This window comes from Manduca sexta, chromosome 27, assembly GCF_014839805.1.
Source record: "Manduca sexta isolate Smith_Timp_Sample1 chromosome 27, JHU_Msex_v1.0, whole genome shotgun sequence".
Classification (NCBI taxonomy): domain Eukaryota; kingdom Metazoa; phylum Arthropoda; class Insecta; order Lepidoptera; family Sphingidae; genus Manduca; species Manduca sexta.
The window spans coordinates 15218315-15241877 of NC_051141.1; the positions used below are offsets into that span (position 1 = coordinate 15218315).

At 35.1% G+C, this 23563-nt stretch overlaps 1 protein-coding gene across 2 annotated transcripts in view; it reads left to right on the forward strand.

Annotated features, from left to right (window-relative positions):
• Nucleotides 1–23563, forward strand: part of LOC115445597 (protein nervous wreck) — a 130862-nt gene that overhangs the window by 99732 nt on the left and 7567 nt on the right. For both annotated transcript variants that reach the window (XM_030171919.2, XM_030171918.2), the window contains exons 7-15: nucleotides 148–375; nucleotides 2852–3037; nucleotides 3530–3766; nucleotides 4081–4225; nucleotides 10606–10769; nucleotides 14488–14637; nucleotides 17094–17357; nucleotides 18913–19026; nucleotides 22183–22291. In XM_030171919.2, coding sequence (XP_030027779.1) covers nucleotides 148–375; nucleotides 2852–3037; nucleotides 3530–3766; nucleotides 4081–4225; nucleotides 10606–10769; nucleotides 14488–14637; nucleotides 17094–17357; nucleotides 18913–19026; nucleotides 22183–22291 — 1597 coding nt within the window. The remainder of the gene's footprint in view (nucleotides 1–147; nucleotides 376–2851; nucleotides 3038–3529; nucleotides 3767–4080; nucleotides 4226–10605; nucleotides 10770–14487; nucleotides 14638–17093; nucleotides 17358–18912; nucleotides 19027–22182; nucleotides 22292–23563) is intronic.

Here is a 23563-nt window from a genome sequence, read left to right on the forward strand (position 1 = left end):
TCTCAGCTTCAAAATAAATATTTTTATCACTAATACCATCGGAATTGTGTCAGAATATCCTGCGTAATTAGATGTTGTATACATACATGGTAAGTTTAATTAGGGTTTCAATTACCTGTTAGATTAATGAATGCATTTATTCAACAGAACCGCTACTTCCTCGTGGAGCTGCAAGCGTGTCTTCATGGCATGGAAGCAGCCGTGTACGAGAAGGTTTCTGAGTTCTTGACTCTCATGGGCCGCACTGAGCTGTTGACTTGCTCTGCCACCCAGCATTCGTTCGGCAAGATCCGCGACCAAGCCCAACAACTGACCAGAGAGTACAACTTGCAATGCGTTTACTTGTACTACCCCGTCTTGAAACAACACATCCAGGTTAGTAGACGTACTTACAATGGATTCGAATTATCGCTGCAACTTGAAATGAATTGTGCACTATTGTATTAGAGTAAAATTTGTGTTGTTGAATTGAAATGTAATTTAAGGTAGGATAGTTACATAACATTTTTGTTTTTAATATCCTCTGTTTTATTAGTTTTCGTCTTTTAATAATGATATTAAATGAACTACGTTGTGCATTCATTTGGAAACTACATTTCTTGTAACATATTTCTAAATGAACCTCAAATATCGTGAGATTAGATTACGTAACAGTACGGTGAAATAAGATGATAACAAAGATTTACTAAGATTTACTGTATCTGTTCGCGGCGTTACGTGAGATATAAATATTGTATAAGAACATTGTTGAACTTTTGAGACAGTACGTCGCTTGCCTATAGAATTGTTCATTGATTTTTTTTACAAAATATGTGGAACTTTACGAACTGTATATACCATTAAAATGCATTGGAATAATTTAAAAAAGTGGACTCTGTTAGGTTACAATAGCAGTTTTGTTATATTAAGAAGAATCCTTATAAAATATTGTTAATTACATAGTAACAATAATAATTCTCATTTCTAATTTACCATATATTGAAGATATGAATTTAAATGTACAATTCCCAATTAAACTAACAGAATTGCAAGACACTTTCACTGTATACTTAGAACTTAAATTAATTTCCTGTTTTGTAAATAATATAATGTGCAAACATTTTATGAAAGTTTTCCGTTAAATTTAACGATTTATTGAAAGTATTGAGATATTGTTATAAATACTTTGTTGCTTGGAATAAATATTAAATAAAATGAATTATGAAGGAATTAGGGTATAATGTGTTGCATCTTACTAATCAATATGGTAGATTTTAGAATTAAATATTGTTCGTAATTTACAATCACTTGTGTTGACAGTTCAAATCGTCTATTAATATGTTACTAATTTGAATTTAATTATATATTTATCATTAATAAACGAGCGGGCAAGAAATCTACTTAATTTTTGCTTTATATCTTGCAAAATCTTGATGTCTCGCAACCATTGTGAAGCATTAAAACGAATTGTTTTATAGTAAGTTACACATATGAGTCTGGGGTACGTATTCAAAATATATAAATGCATTGGTACTCCGTCATACGAACTCTTTCCAGGTGTCATGATTGATCGTGACGTCACAATTGAAGGTTAATTTCTACAATTGAAGCTGCATGTTGACAAATGGGTTTCATTGTATTCTTAGCAACGCATGTATTTTGATGGATCACATTGGATCACATGTTCATATTCGAGCTAACCGAATATTGAGAATTGTTATGAATGACTGAATCAGTTTACGTTAAAGATTCAAATGTTCTTCAATCCACCTTAGAAACAGTTTTCTTTCGACTGCATCGGTGGCATAGTTGCTATGCGTATGCGGTACATGTCCAACTACACACTTTAGTCCTGGGTACAAAACCCGGGACGGACCAAAAATAATAGTGACTGGGTTTTTCTACCTTCTTTAGTCAATTAATGCTCGAATTGAGGAAGTTGCCGGTGTACTACCCTCGTGCCCTGGAAAGCACAAATCGTTGGTTAACTTAAAGCGCCGTCCGTCCGGACTACGAGTGTGAAGGAACAGAATACACCTATGTATTGCGCACACACCTGTGCACTATAATATCTCCTGGCTGTTCCCCGTTAAAATTGATAGCCGTAATTTGAGGAATTCAGCGATACACGATCAATTATGAAAATAGTAACAAAAACTTAACACTCTCTCGATACTCGATAATGGTTATTATTCTGTTATGAAAGGTTACTTAAATATGCAATATCAAACCACTTTATTCAGCAGTTTGAAATAAATACACACACTTCTACGCACACCTCTGAGGGCTGGGTGACATTCATGGCGTTTCATCGTTATTACGTATGAATAAGCGTAGTCTAGTTTTTTTTTTACTGAATTCACGAGTTAATGTCCAATTGAATATACGATTTACATATGGGCACATCTCATATGTAATATCTACATGTATATCGAGAAATGTATATACAATAACGAATAACAGCAAAATTTCTGTAGTTTTTTATTGCTAATTGAACCCCAATTTTAAACCCAAAAGTATTTTTTAAACTAGTTTAGAAAATTTCCATTTCCTTAACATTTAAGGAAATCATTTTATGCATTGCAAGATCTTCTCGATATTATCCATCCTTTACCAAACTAAATTAACAATTCAAGATATTTCGTTTGTGAATCTATTGTCATCGATTTCTCGCTCGGTTAATTAAAACATCTAAATTTAGGCCTCAGTGACGCATAAGAATTGCTAAGAACAATCAATATATATACTATACAATAGAGTCTAGAATAAATTTAAATGTTTATATAATTAAAAATATTTGGCATGAATCGTTTGCTGTAAAATCAACCCAAACAATCCATTATGTATTATTCAATAATCATCTTCGATACAGTATGAGTTCGAGCCATGCGACAACGACCCAATCGAGATGGTCACCATCGAGCACGATGCTGTTGCCACCACGCTTGCGCAGGAGTCGCGCCGCTGGGCCACTCGCGTCGTCCGCGAGACCGCGCTCGTCCGCGATGCTACGCGCAAACTGCATCTGTATCAGGCCATGCGTGACGCCGGACAAAAGGTTAATAGCTGTGTTAGATCTTAGGAGCTAAGCGATCGTTGCGTTGCGAATGATTGCTGTCACAAATGTTTTGGGAATAACTAATAATTTGTATTGTGCCCGATGGAATTGCAATTTTCATTACAAATCATGAACTTGCACGATCTACCCCTTAGGCAGTAGTGGCCGAAAGTTTGTACTCATTCTTTCTGGTGACGACCTAAAAGGGTTAATTTGCAAAGTTCTATGTCAATTCACAGCTATGCTATGTAAGGAATCGCTGTGGTAAATTGTATAATTCTAGAGGCATTGATTTATGCTATGCGGTTTTCAGTATTAAGAATATCATTATGAGTTTGGTAATCGAATAAACAAAATTTTCTAACCTGACGCAGCTATAAATGAATTTGGCAATAATTGTATTCTTCAATTATGTAATTTGCGTTGTCAAAACTATCGATAAACAATTAACATATGAAACTAACCTCTTCTGAAGGATAGATTTTTACACAGGTGGATCCAAATGACCCGAACGGTCCTGATCTGGAGGTGCGTATGGACGAGCTGCGTGCCAACATCCGTCGCTCGGAGACATCCAAGGCCAAGTACGAGGCTCGCTTGGAGTGCTTGAAAGCCAGCGGTGCTCCCGTCGATGAGTGGCTGAAGGAGATCGATTTGCTTGCGGTGCAGGAGACCCTGCCTCGTAGCAGCAGCCTGCTCAGCGTGAGAACTGATGCTTCTGGAGCTGCTGTAAGTGACTTTAACCTGGACAATTAGAGATTATAAGATCTAGATCTCATAGCCCTTGTTAACGGTGAAAGAAAAAGTACTAAAAAGTTAAGCAGACGTCGATTAGAACCTAATCAAATTGCACTTATTCCGTATGTAAGAAGATTCAGATTGGCGCATCGGGGTGCGTTCATAATAATTAATTTTACAATTTTCTAGCAAGATAATAATTGCGGTTTAATTTGACTCTACGAGTTTAAACGACGGTAGCCATGAAAAAACTTCGAAACTTATTGAATTCTATGAATTATTCCCTCAACAAATTTGTTTATCAGGACCAGCCAAGCTCGGACTCATTCTACGACAGCGACAACACTGAAGGCGAGGCGGGTACTTCTGCCGGCGCCTCTGCCTCAGGAGGCCATCAACGCACCACCTCCGGCTCTCAGAACGAAGACGAGCATGATGAAGATGTTGACAGTAAGTGGCACTAAAGATTTACAGAAACCCAAGGCGCCTCGCAGAAAATGCCGACTTGTCGCTGATTACATTACGCTAGCAGTTGTTAAAATAGCTAAATCAACTAAGAGCGCCTTCAAATTAATCGGTTAAAACCAATGTAAATATAAAGTAAAAGTGCACTAAAAAGCTACGAAACTTCGAAAGAATAGAATTTAAAACAAGTTATGTATCAAAACAAAAAATATGCTTTGGACTTCTTCAGCTTTACGTAACAAAAAATATCTTAAATTAATTGAAAACATAATATATGCACAAAGCATACCTAAATTTCCGATATTATTAATTATCGCACACACACAACCAGACATATTTAATTAGTATCTGTGACTTCGTTTGTACAAATATAATTAATCCTCGCAGAAACTATTACATTAGCTAATTATTATCTAATAACAATTCATATCACCATTTAATTAGCTGGCATTTAGGACACCGAATACGTCTATACAGACGTTGTACGCCGTGTATACGTATAATTACAAATTTGTAATTAGAATACTGCTTAATTAATAGGTTACGAGAATTGATATGGTGAGATTTTCGATGTTATGAACGATCACAAATACAATATCGGGCTCTTATAGTGTAAGCAGTACCTTTAAGTAATAAAATGAAAATTAATGAACCGACTATAATTTTAATGAAATGTTCATAATTAAATCTTGTAGAAACGTTGAAAAAGTTACAGTGAATTATTATACACTTGAAGAAATGTGGATGATGGCCATACGAAACAATACTTACCTAGGAATTTTATTATCATAAATTGCAATACAGAATGTATGAAATATCAAAGTATTACAGTGTAAATTATCAAACACGAGGAACATCGGAAATAATGCAATGTGGATACATTATCTTATGATTTAAAAATAGAATTATAACTTAATCTGCATAACCCATTGTTGGTCTATGTTACACTAATTAACTATCTAATTCATTGTTAATTGTAACAAGCTTATATGATATTAAATTTTAACATAATCACCGTGGATTGGTTCCCAAACTTTGTTAATTTTGGTGAAACAACTGTAATCCCAAATTGTAGTAGAAACTCTGTTTACGACGATAGGGATTTGCTATAAATTAATTAGCGGAAATAGTGTTCGATACTTCGATTACCTGAATTTAGAAATTGGTTACTAATATTGAAAACATTACCGGCCAATACTTTGTGTTTGAGTACAGTTAGTTTATTGGTTTTAAGTGAGATGGAGAGTAGGTAACTAGTGGAGGTCGGATATATTTTATATCGGACCGAATAGGGACCACCGTGCAAGGTGTTGAAACCCGCCACAGTAGCCCACTTAACCGGTCCAACAGGACGGCATTATTATATCGACTGCCGTGGGGTAATCAACTCTCGTCAGTCGAGATTCTATTGGACCCAAAACTTACCATCAAGTGCAGTGGGATAAATTTTCCATGCCTGTAAAAAAAATCGCCAATGCTTTTTATTAATAGTAATTGTATTGTACACTTTGTATATATATCTCAAAAGTTATTAATATATTTTTCAAAAGTTGTTAGTAATACTTAAGCGGCGATAGCCTAGTTGGGTGTGGAACGGACTGCCGAGACGAATGTCCACAGGTTCAATTCCCAAGGGCACACACCTCTGACTTTTCTAAAATCATGTGTGTATTCTTTGTGAATTTATCGTTCGCTTTAACGGTGAAGGAAAACATCGTGAGGAAACCTGCACATCTGAGAAGTTCTCTATAGGAATTTCGAAGGTGTGTGGAGTCTACCAACCCGCACTAGGCCAGCCTGGTGGACTAAGGCCTAATCCCTCTCAGTAGTAGAGGAGGCCCGTGCTCAGCAGTGGGCAAATATATTATACAAGGCTGATATTATTATTATTTTTATTAGTAATACTTATAGTTTCTCAACGTCCTTAACAAGACGATACTAATAGTTTGCAGTTTAGTTCTGAATAAAAGGCAATTTGGTATCATTGAAATTACCTACACTAATCAAGAATAGTATAAACTACTTTAAAAATTCTATCAATAGATTATGTAAGCTTTGTAATAACTAACATCTGTCAAATAGCTACAAATCGAAGTGTATTTAAAAAAGCCAATCAGTTAAAACCCTCGTGGGATGGGGGCCTTTGAAACGCATGAAATAGGACATGTGCTCTCGCTGCTTTAGTGTATTGCCACTGACCTGTATTATGTAGGGCTGGTACTCTTTACATTTCAACCAAATGACCTAATATTAAAATCTTACGCACACATTTTATAAGAATGAACTTGACACTTTTCTTTATAAACACTATTATTTGTATGTGACTGAAAAAATATACACAAAACAGTGGTAGCAATTTTTATTACACACCTATCGGAAATTATTAAAGGGAAAATTAACATTGTCTGTTACAATTGACAACATTTCAAAATGTAAACGTGCCTAAAACAAAAATACCGTTTCTTAATATTTCTACTCTGAGTTCGATTATGAATTATTAATACTTAATTTCGAAGAAAAAAATTAATAACCGCAAAATGCTTGATCACGTCACATATACAGTTGAATGAAATAGTTCCTTGGTCCACCTTACTATTTATTTTAATAAACTAAGACACCGTCATTTGCCTATATCAAATATTGACAATATTACAATAGATACATCACGACTGTCACTTTCAAAGAGAGAGAGAAACAAAAAATCTGTCACTTCACTTATTTTTTACTGCATAGGTCATTGCGTCTTGACCAGTATAAGTGACGTCATTTGGTTCTTACGTCGTTTAAAATAAAACAAAATTCAAAGTGAAAATCATGAATGACAATATCTGAGTTTTAAAAAAAGAACAAATATGGGTGTCACAAATTTAGATCTAGTTTCATAAAATATAAACATTTGAGTATGTTGAAAAAATGAAATGTTGCCATTTATACTGAAGTGGCAAAAGGTGAAATTCAGAGAAAGGGAAGCCAACACAACATAATATTATTAATACGCATAAACGCGGCCAGCAAATCATTCTTATGATAATTAGAATTTACATAAATCACGGAAGGGAAGCCGGTGGGAATTATATAGACCCTTTGCCACTGATGTACTCCACTATTCATTACATAACATGGCGTGACGATGTTGCCATAATTTAAGCTTTTTCAATCGCTAACTTTAATTTGAAGTTTGCCGCTCATGGAATTTTTAAAGTTTTGACATGACCTGAATCATTATCGGACTTAACGTTGCGAAAGTTGGAAGTCGTTGCCCTCCGCGGAAGTTCATTCATGTATTTAAAATTATTCCACTTTGAGTTTTTAAAGTTTGTTGCCTTTGAATAAAATAACCTTTGAAGTTTAAAGAAAAGACGGTGTATACCATTGTGATATTAAGATCTAAAACTATAATGCTGTTTAAAATTCGAATGTCCATTTAGCCATGACGAAGATTAAAAATAAACATCCAAATGAAATTTCTTCGTATTTGTCGACTTATATTTTTAGTAGATGTTAGCTCGCTCTTCATGTTGTCCCAAACAACGTCGACCCTTATTCCAATACGTCGAGTCTAGCAACATGTTCCCATGTTAACACAGAGTTATAGCTTATCGGCTTTACGATAGAAGCCAGCTGTCATTAAAGCCCTTCCGTGTACTGCATCGATAATGGATACTTGTGAGAATGCACTAAAAGAGCTATTATCATTAATTACCACTATTTCAATAAATTGGTTTAATTTATATCAGATTAGTCTCCACCCCAGCAGGAGCTTATACGTAGTGAGTCATTTAGACTATTAGAAAATAGTTCGCTGAATAACTCGGCGAATTAATATAACTATGTATTGGATTAACGAATACAACCCAATAAGGTGTTACACGCACGTATTCGTGACTATTCGTCTGTATTCGGCGAGTATCTAAATCAGGGATTAAAGTATAGTTCGTATCGAGTAAGTTAATATATTTTTTTTATTGTTGTTTGACAATATACATCGAAAATAAATTCGTACACCTAATTCCCAAAGTTTACCGTTAACGTGGTTACACGAGTCCTACAAAAACAAACTTTTCCTGTTATAAAGACCTCTTGTAAGGTCTTTTGGGAATTTACGTACGTACGAACAAAAGCATTATTTTAATATAATAGTATGGTGGAATAATCTAGCTAAATCTATTAAAGCTAAACAGTTTGTTTGGTTGTTTAAGCGCGCTTATCCCGGGAAGTACCTACTCATCAGTTTGTTTTTTTAATAGGAAGCTACATTACTTCTCAGCGCTATGGGCTATTTTTTATCCCGGGATCATGTTTATACGGAAAAAAAATCGCGGGAGCGGGGTTGCTAGTTATAAATATAAATTATAGCTAAGTATTTAAAAACACGTGCATATTGAAATTATGTGAGTAGGACTCTTAGAAATATCAGTACGCTATGATGAGAGGCGTACGCCGAAGAGTCTAGAAAGTAACAATATTTTCGATGATTTATAGCGTCCTGATTGTAATAGAAAACAGATATTATGAAAAAAAAGATCAACAAATAAATCATTCATATTTTTATAACCGAACCATTTTATTTATCAGTATCTGTGACAATGTGTACGGTAAATAAATAAGAATCTTTAAACAATCCTTTTGTCAAATGTAAAAGCTGTGAGTTAATAACATACCCACTGATTGAACGTCGAATTTGGAATTTTCCTTTACATAGGCACCGCTTTGAGCTCACGTAAAACTCGAATAAAACCTTTAACCAAACTAGATAGCTAACAAAGCTTGATACTCGAAAATGTTCTGATAAATGGTAGTCGTTACCTTTGACGTTTTACATTGGGAACATCCAGTATGGCTCGCGTATCATTGAAAACGAACGGGGATTTGCCACGGTTAATTACAACTATGCGCATCAGTTAAATTTAAAATAGATTTTGTTTTTTTTATGTCTGATATAAAGTTACAATAATTCTTTACTTTTAGTTACGGATCCGGAATAATGAAGGTAAATGAATGAATGAATGAATGAATGTTACAATGTATTCAATCGCATTGTCCCTATGTTTGGGTTGCCTAGACCTACAGCCGCGAAGTTTATTACCTCATACGATTTCTTTATATTATAAACAATAAGATTTCGCGTCGATACGCATGTTGTACTGCGCCATTATAGCAGTGGTGGCCCGTAAGGCATTGTGATGTAGATTTTACAAACAAAAGGCGAGCTAACGATAATTATTGTAACTGCGGATGGAATGTACAGTCAGCCACAAAATCAGTAGAACGAATCAAAAATTTCAAAGCACATTTATACTTTCATGTCTTGCCAACAGTCGTTTTTTGTTTAGTAGAATCAGACAAAAAATATATTGATTGAAGTTAATGCGTAGAATTACGAAGTTTTATAATAGTTCAGCTATTTTTGTGGCTGACTGTACATGACATAAAATAGTTTCAATAACATTTCACAATTATTAACAGTTTGAAAAATTCAAATAATCACGAATGATAAGGGAGGAACTATGAATTATCTTGTCTTTCCAAATTTTTACCAACATAATTATTTTTTATATATATTTTTACAACCTAAATAAAAATGCAGACCTTGTAATAGAGAGCCAGCGATACGTAAGTAAGCATGAACAATTTAGTTCTCCCACACTACAGAATAGCGACCGGCTATTTATTTTTACTGTCCTGCATGGTTGTATTCACGCTCATGCACGCTGTCCTTGAGATCTTGAGTTCGATTCCGGGCTCGGGAAACATGATATTGGATTTTTCTGCTCAGTATCAGGTAGGGGTCTGAAATTATGCCCGATACGACAATATTGTCGTCCCTTAAAACATCATTAATCGGGACATACATGGTGCAAAGTGGGTGTACTGGTTGCTCCTCTGCCTACCCCTGCAGAGATGAAAGGCATGGGTCTATACATATATGCATTACCATTATTTTATCATCAATCCTAAAATTGCACAAAACCATTTCCAAATATTTACTACAAGTAAAATCGGATATTTATATTCCAGTGAACAGCAACATTTTAGATTCAATGTCTAGGTGTGATATTTTTACACGAGGCTCACCTCGATTTCTGACGGTTGCCCTTCACAGTGTTTATTATTGGGATATTTATTATCTGTCGAGACGAACAATAGTTAAAGTTTGTTTGTGATTTAAGTTTAGACTTTTGGTTAACATTATATAGTGGCTGCGTCGGTAGCGTATTTGTAATAGTACACGATACGAGGACAAGCAGATATTAGGTATCAACTTTTCCATAACATTAATCAATTTTCTTTCTAATATTCACAATATTATTATTATGCTAATGAATAAATATGAAACCAAACTAAATCACACTTTTCCTGCGCAGCCGCTCTAGAGGAGGAGCGTATGCGCATCGAGCAGTTAGCCGTGGGCTGGGATGATCCCACGCAGGTTAACTGGGGCGAGCCGGAGCCTGAGACCGCCCCGCAGGAGACTGCTGAGCAGCCAGCAGCGCCGCTATACAAATGCACTGCGCTCTACTCGTACACAGTAAGTGCTATTTTAGCGTCACGTACCACTAAATTTGTTAAATAAAGCAGCAATGTACATCAGCTACAAAAAAATATAAAATATTTCTCTGCTTAAAAAAGTGCTTATATTACCAGTTTTAACTGATACTATTAAGTTGGCAACACTTATTACTTAAGTCGATATAAGAAAATTGCGCAACTGTAAGATCAACATTCAATTTAATAATTATGTTCTGCAGACAAATAGGTTTTAAAAACCAGTAACCTACGAGTCGCACTATTGATTTTTGCGTGACAGAATGTATAAAACTTAAAGGATACCAAGCGGTCCTAGAGGGGTGCGTGGGTGTAATTAGAGTTATTTACCAGGGAGTGTCCTATAAAAAAAATATACTTTTATGTATTTGCAGACTTGATCGTTTTGAATAATTATAGAAATAGTAGGTGCCTGCTTCGAAATTCACTCATAGCAATGAGTGGTGCGTAGACCACGTAATTTTTGTGGTGGGCACAGACCACTCGGTCCACAACACGACTTTCATAATATTTGTTTCGTAAAATCAAATATTATTTTTAGATTTTCAAGGACTTTCGGTTAGTTACTGTCTTTTGCCTGTCGTACGTAATCCTTTCTGAGAATACGCACACTTGTTTTGGTAATCTTTGTAGTAATATTTGCTTCTTCTCCACAGACGTAAATTTGCCCTTAAAGGTACGTCTGTGTTCATTCCTTGTCTTTGTTACAACAATGACTTTTTGTCAATTATAATGTATTAAGTATCTTTATTCTCTGCCAAAAGGCGAAAGAAAAACATCCAATCACAAATAATTTGGAATTGGAAAAGAAAAGTATTATACATTTTTAAAGTAACATTAAAAGATAGCAAAATATAAACCTCAAATTAAAAATAATTTCTACTAAATATATTCGAAACAAAACAGTATAATTGGAACGCGATAATTAGTATGGACAGCAGCCGGCCACACTAAATCAGAGTTATTACCGGGAAAGTCAATTTACAAACAACGTAGATATTTTTAATTGGAAATGTTTGCGGTACAATATGGAATGTAATGAGCGGTGGTCAATTTAGTCACGTATATTCTAGTTGAATAATTGGAGTTTGAAACAAACGTGTTTATTGGATAAGCCATATCGTTTGATATGTTTTAGGCAGCTTAATTTTGATAAGAGGATTGTTGTTACATTAAAATTACTAAGCTTTTATATAGGAACGTAGCTGATTAAATTATAGAAGCGACACAGGTGAAGCACATATAGTTAGTTGCCTTTGAAGTTTGCTGCTATACTTTTTCTATTTCGCATCTTGAGACCGTAGCCAAAACGAGTTTCTGCGATCGTTAACTTTAACTGAAAACAAAAAAAATAGGACCTGCACCTCAGTCCAACCCGTGGCCCTGAAGGCAGCAAAGTCTTCGGAACGTCAGGAGAATATCATAATATGAAAACTGCGATAAAACTCTAAAAATAGTTTAATTTCCCAGATATAAGAACATGATTAATGATGTTATTGACGCTAAAAAAATGTTTATAGAACAAACCATGTCAAATTGAGAACTTCCTCCTATTTTGAAGTTGGTTAATATAAGGTCACCAGGACCCATAAGATCACGCTATCAATTATTTCTCATAAATTCTCTAATGCAATACCTTCTACCGTCAGGCATCATTTGTTACATAATTATTTATCCATTCGAATAACACATTAATAGACTTTTGTTAGCTTCACTTCTGAGAATACCTCGTCTAAACCACAAAATTCGGTAAACGCATAAAATTCGGACACACTGACCCAGTGGGGAAGTGAAGCCGAATAAATGCTTGAAAAATTTGAACTTTGTCGTAGATATTTTGTCGCATGCATGAGTTGCGTCGCGGAGTTGATGTCGCGTTTTTTAGTTTTGGAATGGGATTTTTGTTTACCCTCCAGCAACTACGGGCAGAAAATTTAGGGTCCGCCCCGAGCGGCAAATCCCACGCTACGCTTCTGTACTTCTCTTTATTGTTTTTGCTTCTATTCCTCTTTATGCTTTAACTTTTAAAATAGCTTCTGCATTCAATGCGAGCGCTTGAAAAGCAATTGCGGTCACGTCACATGGTACGAACTAACCAAACTGATTCCTATTATCCGAAATTGACGCGCAGGTTGTCCATTTCGTGAAATTAATTTTGAATGGTTTAAGTCTCACTAAGAGGTCCGCAATTTGCTGAAAAGCCGTATATTGCACACGTGCCGTCCGGTCTGCAATTACTTACAATTTACCTTTGCGCAGCTTTCATATGATAATAAATTTAGAATACTGAACATGCATTCACGGCTGCATTGAGAATTTGAAATTTCCTTGGTAACTAGTCTTGTGTCAGCTCGTCGCACTGTTCGTAACGAATAATAACTGTGGACTTTGGGGTCTTAAGTCAGACATTCATTGTATAAATGTAGCTTGCACGCCATTCTATTTGCTTTACACAAAGTATAATTAAGATATTTAAGATAAATTTATATCAATATGATTTTAAATATTTAAGACTAGCTTCCGCTCGCAGCTTCGCCCGCGTGGATTTCGGACTTCAAAAGTGGAGCCGGTCGCGAACGTTCGAGAATGTTCGTTTTACGAAGCTACTCGCTAGGTGATTCGCTAGCCTCTAGGTGCCAAGCAAGCCGCCTGCCTGTGCGTTCGCGACCTTATATATATACAAAAATAATCCTTATAACATGATTCAGTATTCACGCATGATGGCTTATTATTAGCGTATTTCATGTATAACTTTGGTGTTTCTATACCGATTTCTATGATTCTTTTTTTATGGAATATTTAATAATGTTAACTTTTTTTAATTAGGGGATGACTGAGAGTGTTATAAACGTAAGAGTAGACAAATATAATGAGAAAGCTTCGAACTGCCAAGCTATCGGGAGTTACACGTGTTATTGTGAGTCAACCATAAAAGATAGACATATGCTGTCGTGGGATATTTTTACATAATTTTAAGGAGAACATTTCCGTCATACATGATTTCTGTGTAGCTTTAACCATTAAGGTTGCACACGCGACGGAAGCTTAAAAATGGAGTAACTTCTCCCGTTTTCCCAACATTTCCCTTCACTGCTCTGCTCCTATTAATTGTAGCGTGATGAAAAGTATACTATAACCAGCACAGGAGTATGAAAAATAATTGTACCAAGTTTCGTTAAAATCCGTCGAGTAGTTTTTGTTTCTATAACGGTTATACAGACAGACAGACAGACAGACAAAAATTTTACTAATTGCATTTTTGGCATCAGTATCGATCCCTAATCACCCCCTGATAGTTATTTTTGAAATATATTTCATGTACAGAATTGACCTCTCTACAGATTTATTATAAGTATAGATAGATAGAAGAAGATAACAGCATAAATGTGTGGCGAAAAGTAACAAATCTCTTCCTTAACTCTAATAATTTAAGAACACAGTTCAGAATTTTGATGTAGAAAAATTTACTCCTTGCTCAGTCAATCGTTTTCTTGCGTATACATTAACGGCTTTCATTTTTGATGAGGTAAGCAGAGACGCAACTAATGCTCCCCCTTTTTTTACTAAGCTTAAGTATACCGTACCATGTTGTGATAGGGTACGAGTTAATCCCTTTTTTTACCACATTAAAAGTTCTAGAATGAGTTTCTAAAAACATTTTTTTACGAATTTAGTAACTTAACATCCATTTCCTCTAACAGGCCCAAAACCCGGACGAACTGTCCATAATCGAGAATGAACAGCTCGAGGTGGTTGGCGAGGGAGATGGCGATGGATGGCTGCGCGCGAGAAACTACCGCGGCGAGGAGGGATACGTACCCCATAACTATCTGGACGTTGAGCGCGAGCAGGTAACATCAACTAAATATTTAACAGCTTGGTCGAGCAGTAATGCCTCTAGGGAGTAGGAAACTGGGCAACTATCCTGGGTCTCAAGCTTCGAGGGCCGTCGCGTTTGCAATAGACAAAGAAAAAATATTATTCTCTTTCTGCAATTGAGTAAAAGTCCTCGGAAAGATCTACCACCCAGAGCTTCACAAAGTCCACTGCTTATAGAATATTTGTATCTGTCTGGGTAAAGACTGAAGATGTAAACTGTAACACGCGCCATCACGGCCCACGTAAGTAGGTTGCGTTCCCGGCGATCAGCCTGTGTATATTCACTAAGTTGAAGAGTTCATTGTGTATAAAATATATTCCAAACACAAAAATATCACAAGTACTTTGATAATTGCTTCCCACCTGAAATTTAAATGGATAGACTGAAGTGGAAAATCGCCTTATTATGACAAAATTGTTTTTCTGTTATAAAGCGACCTTTGGACAAATGCTTTACAATCTCTGACCTAAAAACAAAATCGAGGTCAAAGTCAGGCAAGCGTTATCCAGTGATATGAACATAATAAAAATACTGTCAAAGCATTCATAGTTCGTAATGACTAGAAAACTGGATAGAATTAATTCTAATTGAGCCCGCGGTATCGTCGGCGTGTGAATCACATAGCTTTCCTAGAAATACTCATCGTGTTCGTGCAAATAGTGCAATTACCGTAACGAAATCTCGGTTAAAGGTTTATTGAATCCATACCAGAATAATGGTTGCCTAACTGCTAGATGAAATTATTTGATCGATGCAACAGCTATTCAGCAGAAATACGTTTAACAATCTGAGCATTGGAATGAAATTGCCAATCAGTGGTACTTTTGTTAAGAAAGTCTTGTCGGTTTTGATAAAACTACGCTCCAACCAGTAATGGGTTATTTATGCAGGGCTAGCATTAAAGTCACATTTGGCAACATGTGGACAACTGATCCAGAGCATTTATACTATAAGTATACCTATTTACAACATTTGGACCTTTTTAATTACCTAACTTTTTAACAATAGTTAAACAAGGATCATCGCCACTTTCTCCCTCTAATTCTTGTATGGCATAAGAATGAAACCTTTTGTAAGTCTCTCCGAATAGGAATACGATAAATATTTGCACCACAACTTCCATCTTGACGACGTGTAAAGAAAATAAGTCAGCACGGGGATAAATTTCTGATGGAGAACATCGTAAATATATTGCGAAAAAATAGGGCATAATATACAATGGACGTCTGATTACCGTAATTTGGCAGCAATATTGCGTATGTGTAATTTTTATACGAAGAAGCGATAGGCTAGTCGGGTGTGGAACAGACTGCCGAGACGAATGTCCGCAGTTTCAAAACCCAATGACACGTATATCAATTTTCTAAAAAAATATGTGTGTATTCTTTGTGAATTATCGCTTGCTTTAACGGTGAAGGAAAACATCGTAAGAAAACCTTGCATTCCTGAGAAGTTCTCTGTAGGAATTTTCTGGATGTGTGAAGTCGAGCAACCCGAACTAGGCCAGCGTGATGGACTAAGGACTAATCCCTCCCAGTAGTAGAGGAGCCCCATGCCCAGCTGTGGGACAGTATGTACAGTATATAAATATATGGTAAACACACACATATATGTATATACAGGGCTTGATATTATTATTATAATTTTTATTTGGCTACACTATACTCGAGTATAATTGACCTATTAATATAACACTGGTCCGAGACTTTCATTGGATCTCGATTGTTATGACACTGAAAAAGTACTACAGATTGGAACCATAGACGGTGCAACTAAGTGGACCTTTATAGTGGATGAGACAAGCCTTGCCAGAACAAAGAGATGAAATAAAAGGCGGATAAATGGCGATATATTTTTGTTGGCCATTCGATAGCACAATGCACAATTGAGTCGTAACTATGATGCATTTGAAGTTACGTGTTTGCAATGAAGAGTTGCATTTTATTTTTATATATTTTTTACGATTTTTTATTACTAGTTACAAGTAATATTACTGGACAGTGAAAAGTACTTATGTTAAATATACGTAGGCATATTATATGTTCATAGTTATTTATGACTACACAAAATTTGTGATAGAAGAATTTAGTAACAATAATCTATACTTAGTTAATACGTAGTTTTACGGATACATTTTATGATTTATGTTTAACGGAACTTAGATAACATATCCAGTCAAATTAAATAATACGTAGTTTTTTGTAAACAATAATATTAGGGTAAAAAGATAATGGTTATACTTACAACAATTTAAGAAAAATGCAAGTTACCTACACTATACAAATAGTTGTTCTGTTTTCTTCACTTTTTTAAATACAATTCGCGTACATATCTAGTTTCTATAAACCATAATACCACATAAAGTTTCTTTTATATACCTTCTTACCCAACCACGATATTTACTTTCTTAAGAACATTGTTGTCTAGGCATCGACCGCGCCAGGTCTGGTCACCCAGATCTCCTTCTCCTCTGTGGATTACACTGTGGAGGGCGAAGACGCTGATGTGGTCCAGTCGCCCGATCAGATCTCGGTGATCTCGGCTCCCGTCGCCAAGCCCGAGGAGCCCAAGCAAGAGGAGGCCAAACCTGAGCAGCCCAAGGAACAACAGCTGCCTACTATTGGCTACTGCTTCGCGCTCTACGATTATGACGCTGAGGCTAATGATGAGCTCAACCTTGAAGAAGGACAGGTACAGAACTTGTACAGCTATTAAATGTTTTTAAGGTACATGTGTTGAACGTGTTTAAATTTAATTTGGTACGCAAATAGACCCAAGAACACTGTTTTACGCTGGCAGATTCGTGAACGAAACTAGTATTTGAGTGATGTGATTTATTAAGGGAATATGTAGTTCATTACGTTGAAGAGCAGTTATATATTTCGGCTACGATATTAAAGGTCTCTACCACAAGTTTCGAGTAAATTTAATTTAAGAGTTATCAAACTAAACAGCTAATGTAGGTAGTACTTATTATATTACAATTTATTTAGGTATATAGATTACAGTGTGACTTTTGTATTTGGTTGGTTTATAGCTTTATTTATATAGCATTTACCCAGAAGTTGTGAAGGAAGCCCTTAGCTTTGAACTAGGTAAAACAAAATGATTATAACTAGTCTGGCAAATATATGCAGAGTCGGTAAACAAGGCTCAATTATACAAGAATTCTTCAATCCGAAACTGATGACTATAAGAATTGAAATAAAAAAAATCATGAAACTTTTGAAAATATTTTAATAATTTAATATTTTATAAAAAAAACTAACTTTGAAGTCCCTGCGTCATAACTTTTTTAATTCTATAGTTATGTAACGTTACTTATAATTTACACCTTTAAAAAAAATACGTCGCTTTACCTTCAGGCTTGGAATATAATAAGATTAAAATTACTTTTATCATTGATTGTAGGTAAGTGTTTAAAGGAAATTTAAAGATAATATTTTTCGAAGTCTTTTTTTTTACATAAATTAAAAATAAAAAAAATACAAATACGTATTACTTAAACAGCTTGATATATAAATAAAACACTTCCCACCAATTTTATACCAATTTAAGTGAAACCTAAAGAAAACTCAAAGGGCACTTCACTAAATGCAAACGTAATTTTAAACTCACTTGAATATTCATTGTCTTGTCAATTTACTTACATGAAACATAAACTCACAAAGAAGTCGGCGCACGTATAAATAGAAGCTAATGTAATTACCACTAGTCATACGAACAACAAGTACGATACTATTCCGCCTTAGTTATATCCTTACTCAGACACCAACACAACAGTTTCATCAGTTACTAAGAAATATTCTGTAATAATTTGTCTATATTTAGATCGTGTAGCTGTGATGTTAGTGTTTTTAATATACGAAATATTTTATTCAAAGATCCTGTTTCATAACTTCTGAGTAATTTTATTGATTACTTAAAAGTATCAGTCGACCAAATACAAGTGTCACTCTAATCTATGACCCCAAAATAGTAAAAAAATACTCTCTACATCAGCTGTGTAATACAATAACAGTCAAATAAAATTTACTTGAAATTTGTGGAACCGGTGTTGTGTCTTTACGCAGCTTATTTCAATAAAGTAACCCAATATTTGGATCGATCGTAACATTTGAGCAATCGCAAAAGAATTTTACATATTTTTTTGTTTGTTTTAAGTGATCTCTCTCAGAATACGTCCAAAGTTAATACGATAGTTTATTATTTTGGGCTGAAAACGTTAATGTTATGAACTTATTAGATCATCCGCGTGATCTCGCGTGATGCCCACGGTGTGGACGACGGCTGGTGGCGCGGGGAGTCCAACGGCATCATCGGCAACTTCCCTTCTCTGATCGTCGAGGAGTGTGACGAGGTAATTCCTTTTTATGCAACTATTTTCATCATTAGCAATTAACATATACTTGAAATGATTAAGTAGCGTTCTGTAAAAATGCGAGGTATAATTTACTACGCTTATGACTTCAGACCGATTCTATCCCGAAAGAACTATTTTATTATTTATCTCAAATATGAATATTTTCCCCAATATTTTAAACTTATTATTGATAATATTTTAAGTTTTAATTCTTGTAGCTCATCCATTTGAAATTAAGTCAAACTTAAAGTAAAACATAAAAGTATCGTTTCAGATTATTTATATTTTAGATTTTTTCTTAATGAACTAGACATGAGGAAGTTACGTATATCTATGATAGCAACACCCATTATAACGCTGAATTACTAAATGACACTGAATTGTTAAAATTATATCAGAACGTATCATTATTACCATCGATATATATGTACTACGTACTTATTACACTCAGTTGGATGACAGTAAAAAAGGTTTTTACTGTCATCTGTATGTTTTTTAAAAAAACAATGCATATAATCAGATACAATCTACGTATACGAGAGATGTATCTCCTACTGGCTGAATTATTTTTAAAACCCCGCGAGAATTACTGATCTGTTTGTAATTAAATTATTGTTTTAAATTAAATTATATAAAAAAAAACGTATTGGTATATACTTAATTATCGTGACTTAACAAACGCGCATAAAAGACTGGTCTCTTAGTTATATACATACCTTTTTAGAAAAGGATTCACTAAATTATCTAGAGATAAATATGTGAAGAAAGCATTTTATACCCCTTTTATACACATTGCGTACAAGCAGAAGTGAAAGACTTGGTATAATTACAGTTCATACAAAGTACTAAAGAAAAATAAAATTTGTCTATGTGTTCAAATAAGTATATTTAATGCGACCGTTGAATTACATGTAGAAATTAAATGAGCAATGAAGAAACTTAGAAAATTATAATCTTTATGTGTTGAAATAGATATATTAAATTCGACGGTCGAATTTCGACCACTGGCAGGACTCTAAAAAAATTCCAACAAACGTTTTACAGAAATTCGCTATAGCTATTTTGGTTTCCGCTACCTAAAAGGTTAAAAGCTAAAGCTCTCTCCCCAAGTTACCCCCACGGTTTGCGTTAATAGTTTAACAACGTTTAGCACGGCTGTAACCGCGATATTATCGCTGAAATCTGCTCGGTGTTACTAAACGTTTACGCCAATTACCCTTTGATAGGTTGTGTGCCGACTGCCGCGGTGGCGTAGTTATATGACGGTAGGACTGCAGTGCTGAGGCCACGGGTTCGATCCCCAGGTCGGGCAGAGTAATGTTGAGTTTTTCTACTCAGTTCCAGCCCGGAGTTTGTAATTAGTTCACCATATGGGAATAGGCTATCCCACGTCATATCGTAGAACGGAATACACTCCACGGAATGTGATCGCACCATTTGCGCCTCGCCCTACTACTATTTGTATTAAAGGCGTGAGTGTGGAATAAACTATGTCTAGTAATATTATTTGTTTAATGATATGTAAATATATAAGTATAACTCAAAGGTGACTGACTGACTGACAAAATGATCTATCAACGCACAGCCCAAACCACTGGACGGATCGGGCTGAAATTTGGCATGCAGGTAGATGTTATGTCGTAGGCGTCAGCTAAGAAAGGATTTTGATTAATTCTACCCCCAAGGGTATAAAATAGGGGATGAAAGTTTGTATGAAACTTTGTCAATTTTAAACCGATCGGGTTGAAACTTTGCATGCATAAAGCTACTATGACGTAGGCATCCCCTAAGAAAGGATTTTGATAAATTCAACCCCCATGGGTATAAAATTAGATTAAACCTATCAGTACCGGGAAAATATGTAGCAAGACTTTTATCATACAGTGGACTTTTATCCCAGAGAAATTCCTTCACGCGTGCGAAGCCGCGAGCAATTTGGAAACAAATAGAATGATATTATAGTCTATCGCGCAATTAAAAAACCTAGCTAAATTGTAATGAAATATGAAACATTTTTTTTTAATTGGCAAAGCAAGTTTTTATTTCCTTATCATGCTGTTGATATGAATTACAAAAATTAACATGATCCGATAACATTTTTCACTCTAAGGTAGATAGATAAATAAGAGTTTGCAAAACTCAAACGGTAATATAAACGCGAATAAAACCAAAACAAAGAATACTGTCTCCGTAATATTTCTTAAAAAAGCCTTTTATTTCATATAAGATAAGAATCATATTATATAAGTATTATTTTAAAATTATGTCTTTTTCAATACTAGGACAAGCCGACGTATACTATTTTATATGGTCAGTGGTTTTAATATTCTATTCGTCTGTGTAAAGTAACATACAACTTACTCACCTTTTTATATCGAAAATAATGTACATAGACATAATATATGTCTTCTTTGAGAAAAATGTATATCCCGAGTCATGCGCTGAGCAGAAATTTCATCTCACGCGTATCAAGTGAAAATATTTCACTGTGCATACGGATTTATGGAATTTGCAACTCCGGCATCTCAGAAATGTCATATTCCAACTACAGGATTCAGAGAGTTATTCGGTAAAGATTTCCAATAATCCCGAAAGATAGGGGAGGAACCATGAATTATTGTCTTTTCAATTTTTTACGAACATAAAAATTATTATATATTAGTTTTCCCTAAGACTCGCCGAGTTTCACTGCTCGGTGTCATAAAATGCGTGCCACTGCTCACCCTGGCTTACAGGAGTTGTAGTGGTGGGTGTGAGGGTGGGAAAGTCTCTAAAAAGGACATAAAAATTTTAAATCCCGTTTTTCCAACATCAATAAAAAATAACGTAGTAATAATAAATTCGTCAAAATTACCAAATTGTACCATAAATCTTTTTCAAGTTGTAGAAATTACTATAACTATTCTAAATAACTCTAATAACGGAGCATTCAAGTCCTCGTAGACTGTTTTCTGATGAGACATATTTAAGAATTTTACTCAAATAAAATTTTAACTCAAATTTTATTCATGTTATTTATTTTGTTCGAAAATTTCACTTTTTATTTTACATACAATTAGAGTGTCTTATTGTAAAGTGTTAACTTCTGGAACAGGTATACATGGTTATATTAACACAATGCCAAGATGACCCCGTATAAAACTATGCCAACAGTACGGCGAGCCGCTCAGCTGCGACGAAGACTGGACCCCGCCGGGCTCAGCGCCGCCGGTGTTCGCGTCGCCGCCGGACACGCCTCCCGGCGCCAGCTACGGTGAAGAAAGTAAGCCTCACATTAATCCTAGCCAACTCGCAAAGGCTCTGCGTGGGGACAACTCAATAACAATAGTTATGAGATATTAAAATCAGTACGGAAACAATAGCATTGTATTATTGTGTGCGATGAGTTCTTTAATATCCTAACACGAATATCATTTATTATAATGCAAGTATAATGTCATTTTATGTATCGAAAGACAAGTGTAGATGTGTATCCAAAATAATTGCACACCGCGCGCCATTTTGAATGACAGGAGTAACAGAAGTTGCCAACCACGAGTGTAGGGTTTTAATAATTCAAAGTACGCCGGAGTTGTCCCCATTTTGGTGCCGAAATGTCAGTGTCATGCAGCTCATTACAGGGAGTACATAGCATACCGTTTGACGAAATTTAAATATTAACGACTATAAGCCGACGGGACTAATGTCTTTATATTATTGTCTTGTTTAGATTTATAGTATGAATAAATTAAAATTATTAACACAAAAATATTAATACTACATAATATAATATTGTATAATTGGTAAAATATATTTTTGTGTATCCGCAATCGTCAGAAAAACCGCATAAATGTAAATAATAATATGTAAAGTTTATAGATATAGAATATTTTTAATCATATTTGTCGCGTCCTGTTTCTTATCGTCGAAAACAGTAAGATGTTACAAACTTTTGTCATCATATTGTACGTATATTATGTACTCCCACATTCGTAAATTTTTGTATCGTACTGTATAATAGTGGGCATACGATATGCGGATGTATGGCGCCGATAGCTTTTTGGCTGATTGGGTATATGGTTGTGGTTGTTACTCCCAATTGGCATGTATATGGCACGGTTGCTCTAGAACTTGGTGAAGAGTTAGGATACATAGGCCGATCACACATTCAAATGCATGATGTTTTGCACGACCAGTAAATAGATATGGATATTTATACATACAATTTAAGTTATTATATCCATTGAGTGTAAATTAAATTTAACACGTTATTAATTGTAAAATTGTACACCATAGTATAATGTTAACGGTGTTTACTTTGTCAATATAATATTTACGAATAGCTTTCTTGTCAGGATATTTTGCGAGATTGTGTCGCATTTAGTAATATGAAAGTGCTTCAGACTATTTGTCGTTGTATTTCAAAGTAATTGAAAAATGTGCGTTTATTCCGCCAAGCTGGAGAACGTGGATTTTTACAGTATTTATCGTTTTACTGGTGCTAGGCCTCTCATATGTGAGAGACCGCCTGGGTCGGTACCACCGCAAAGTCTAT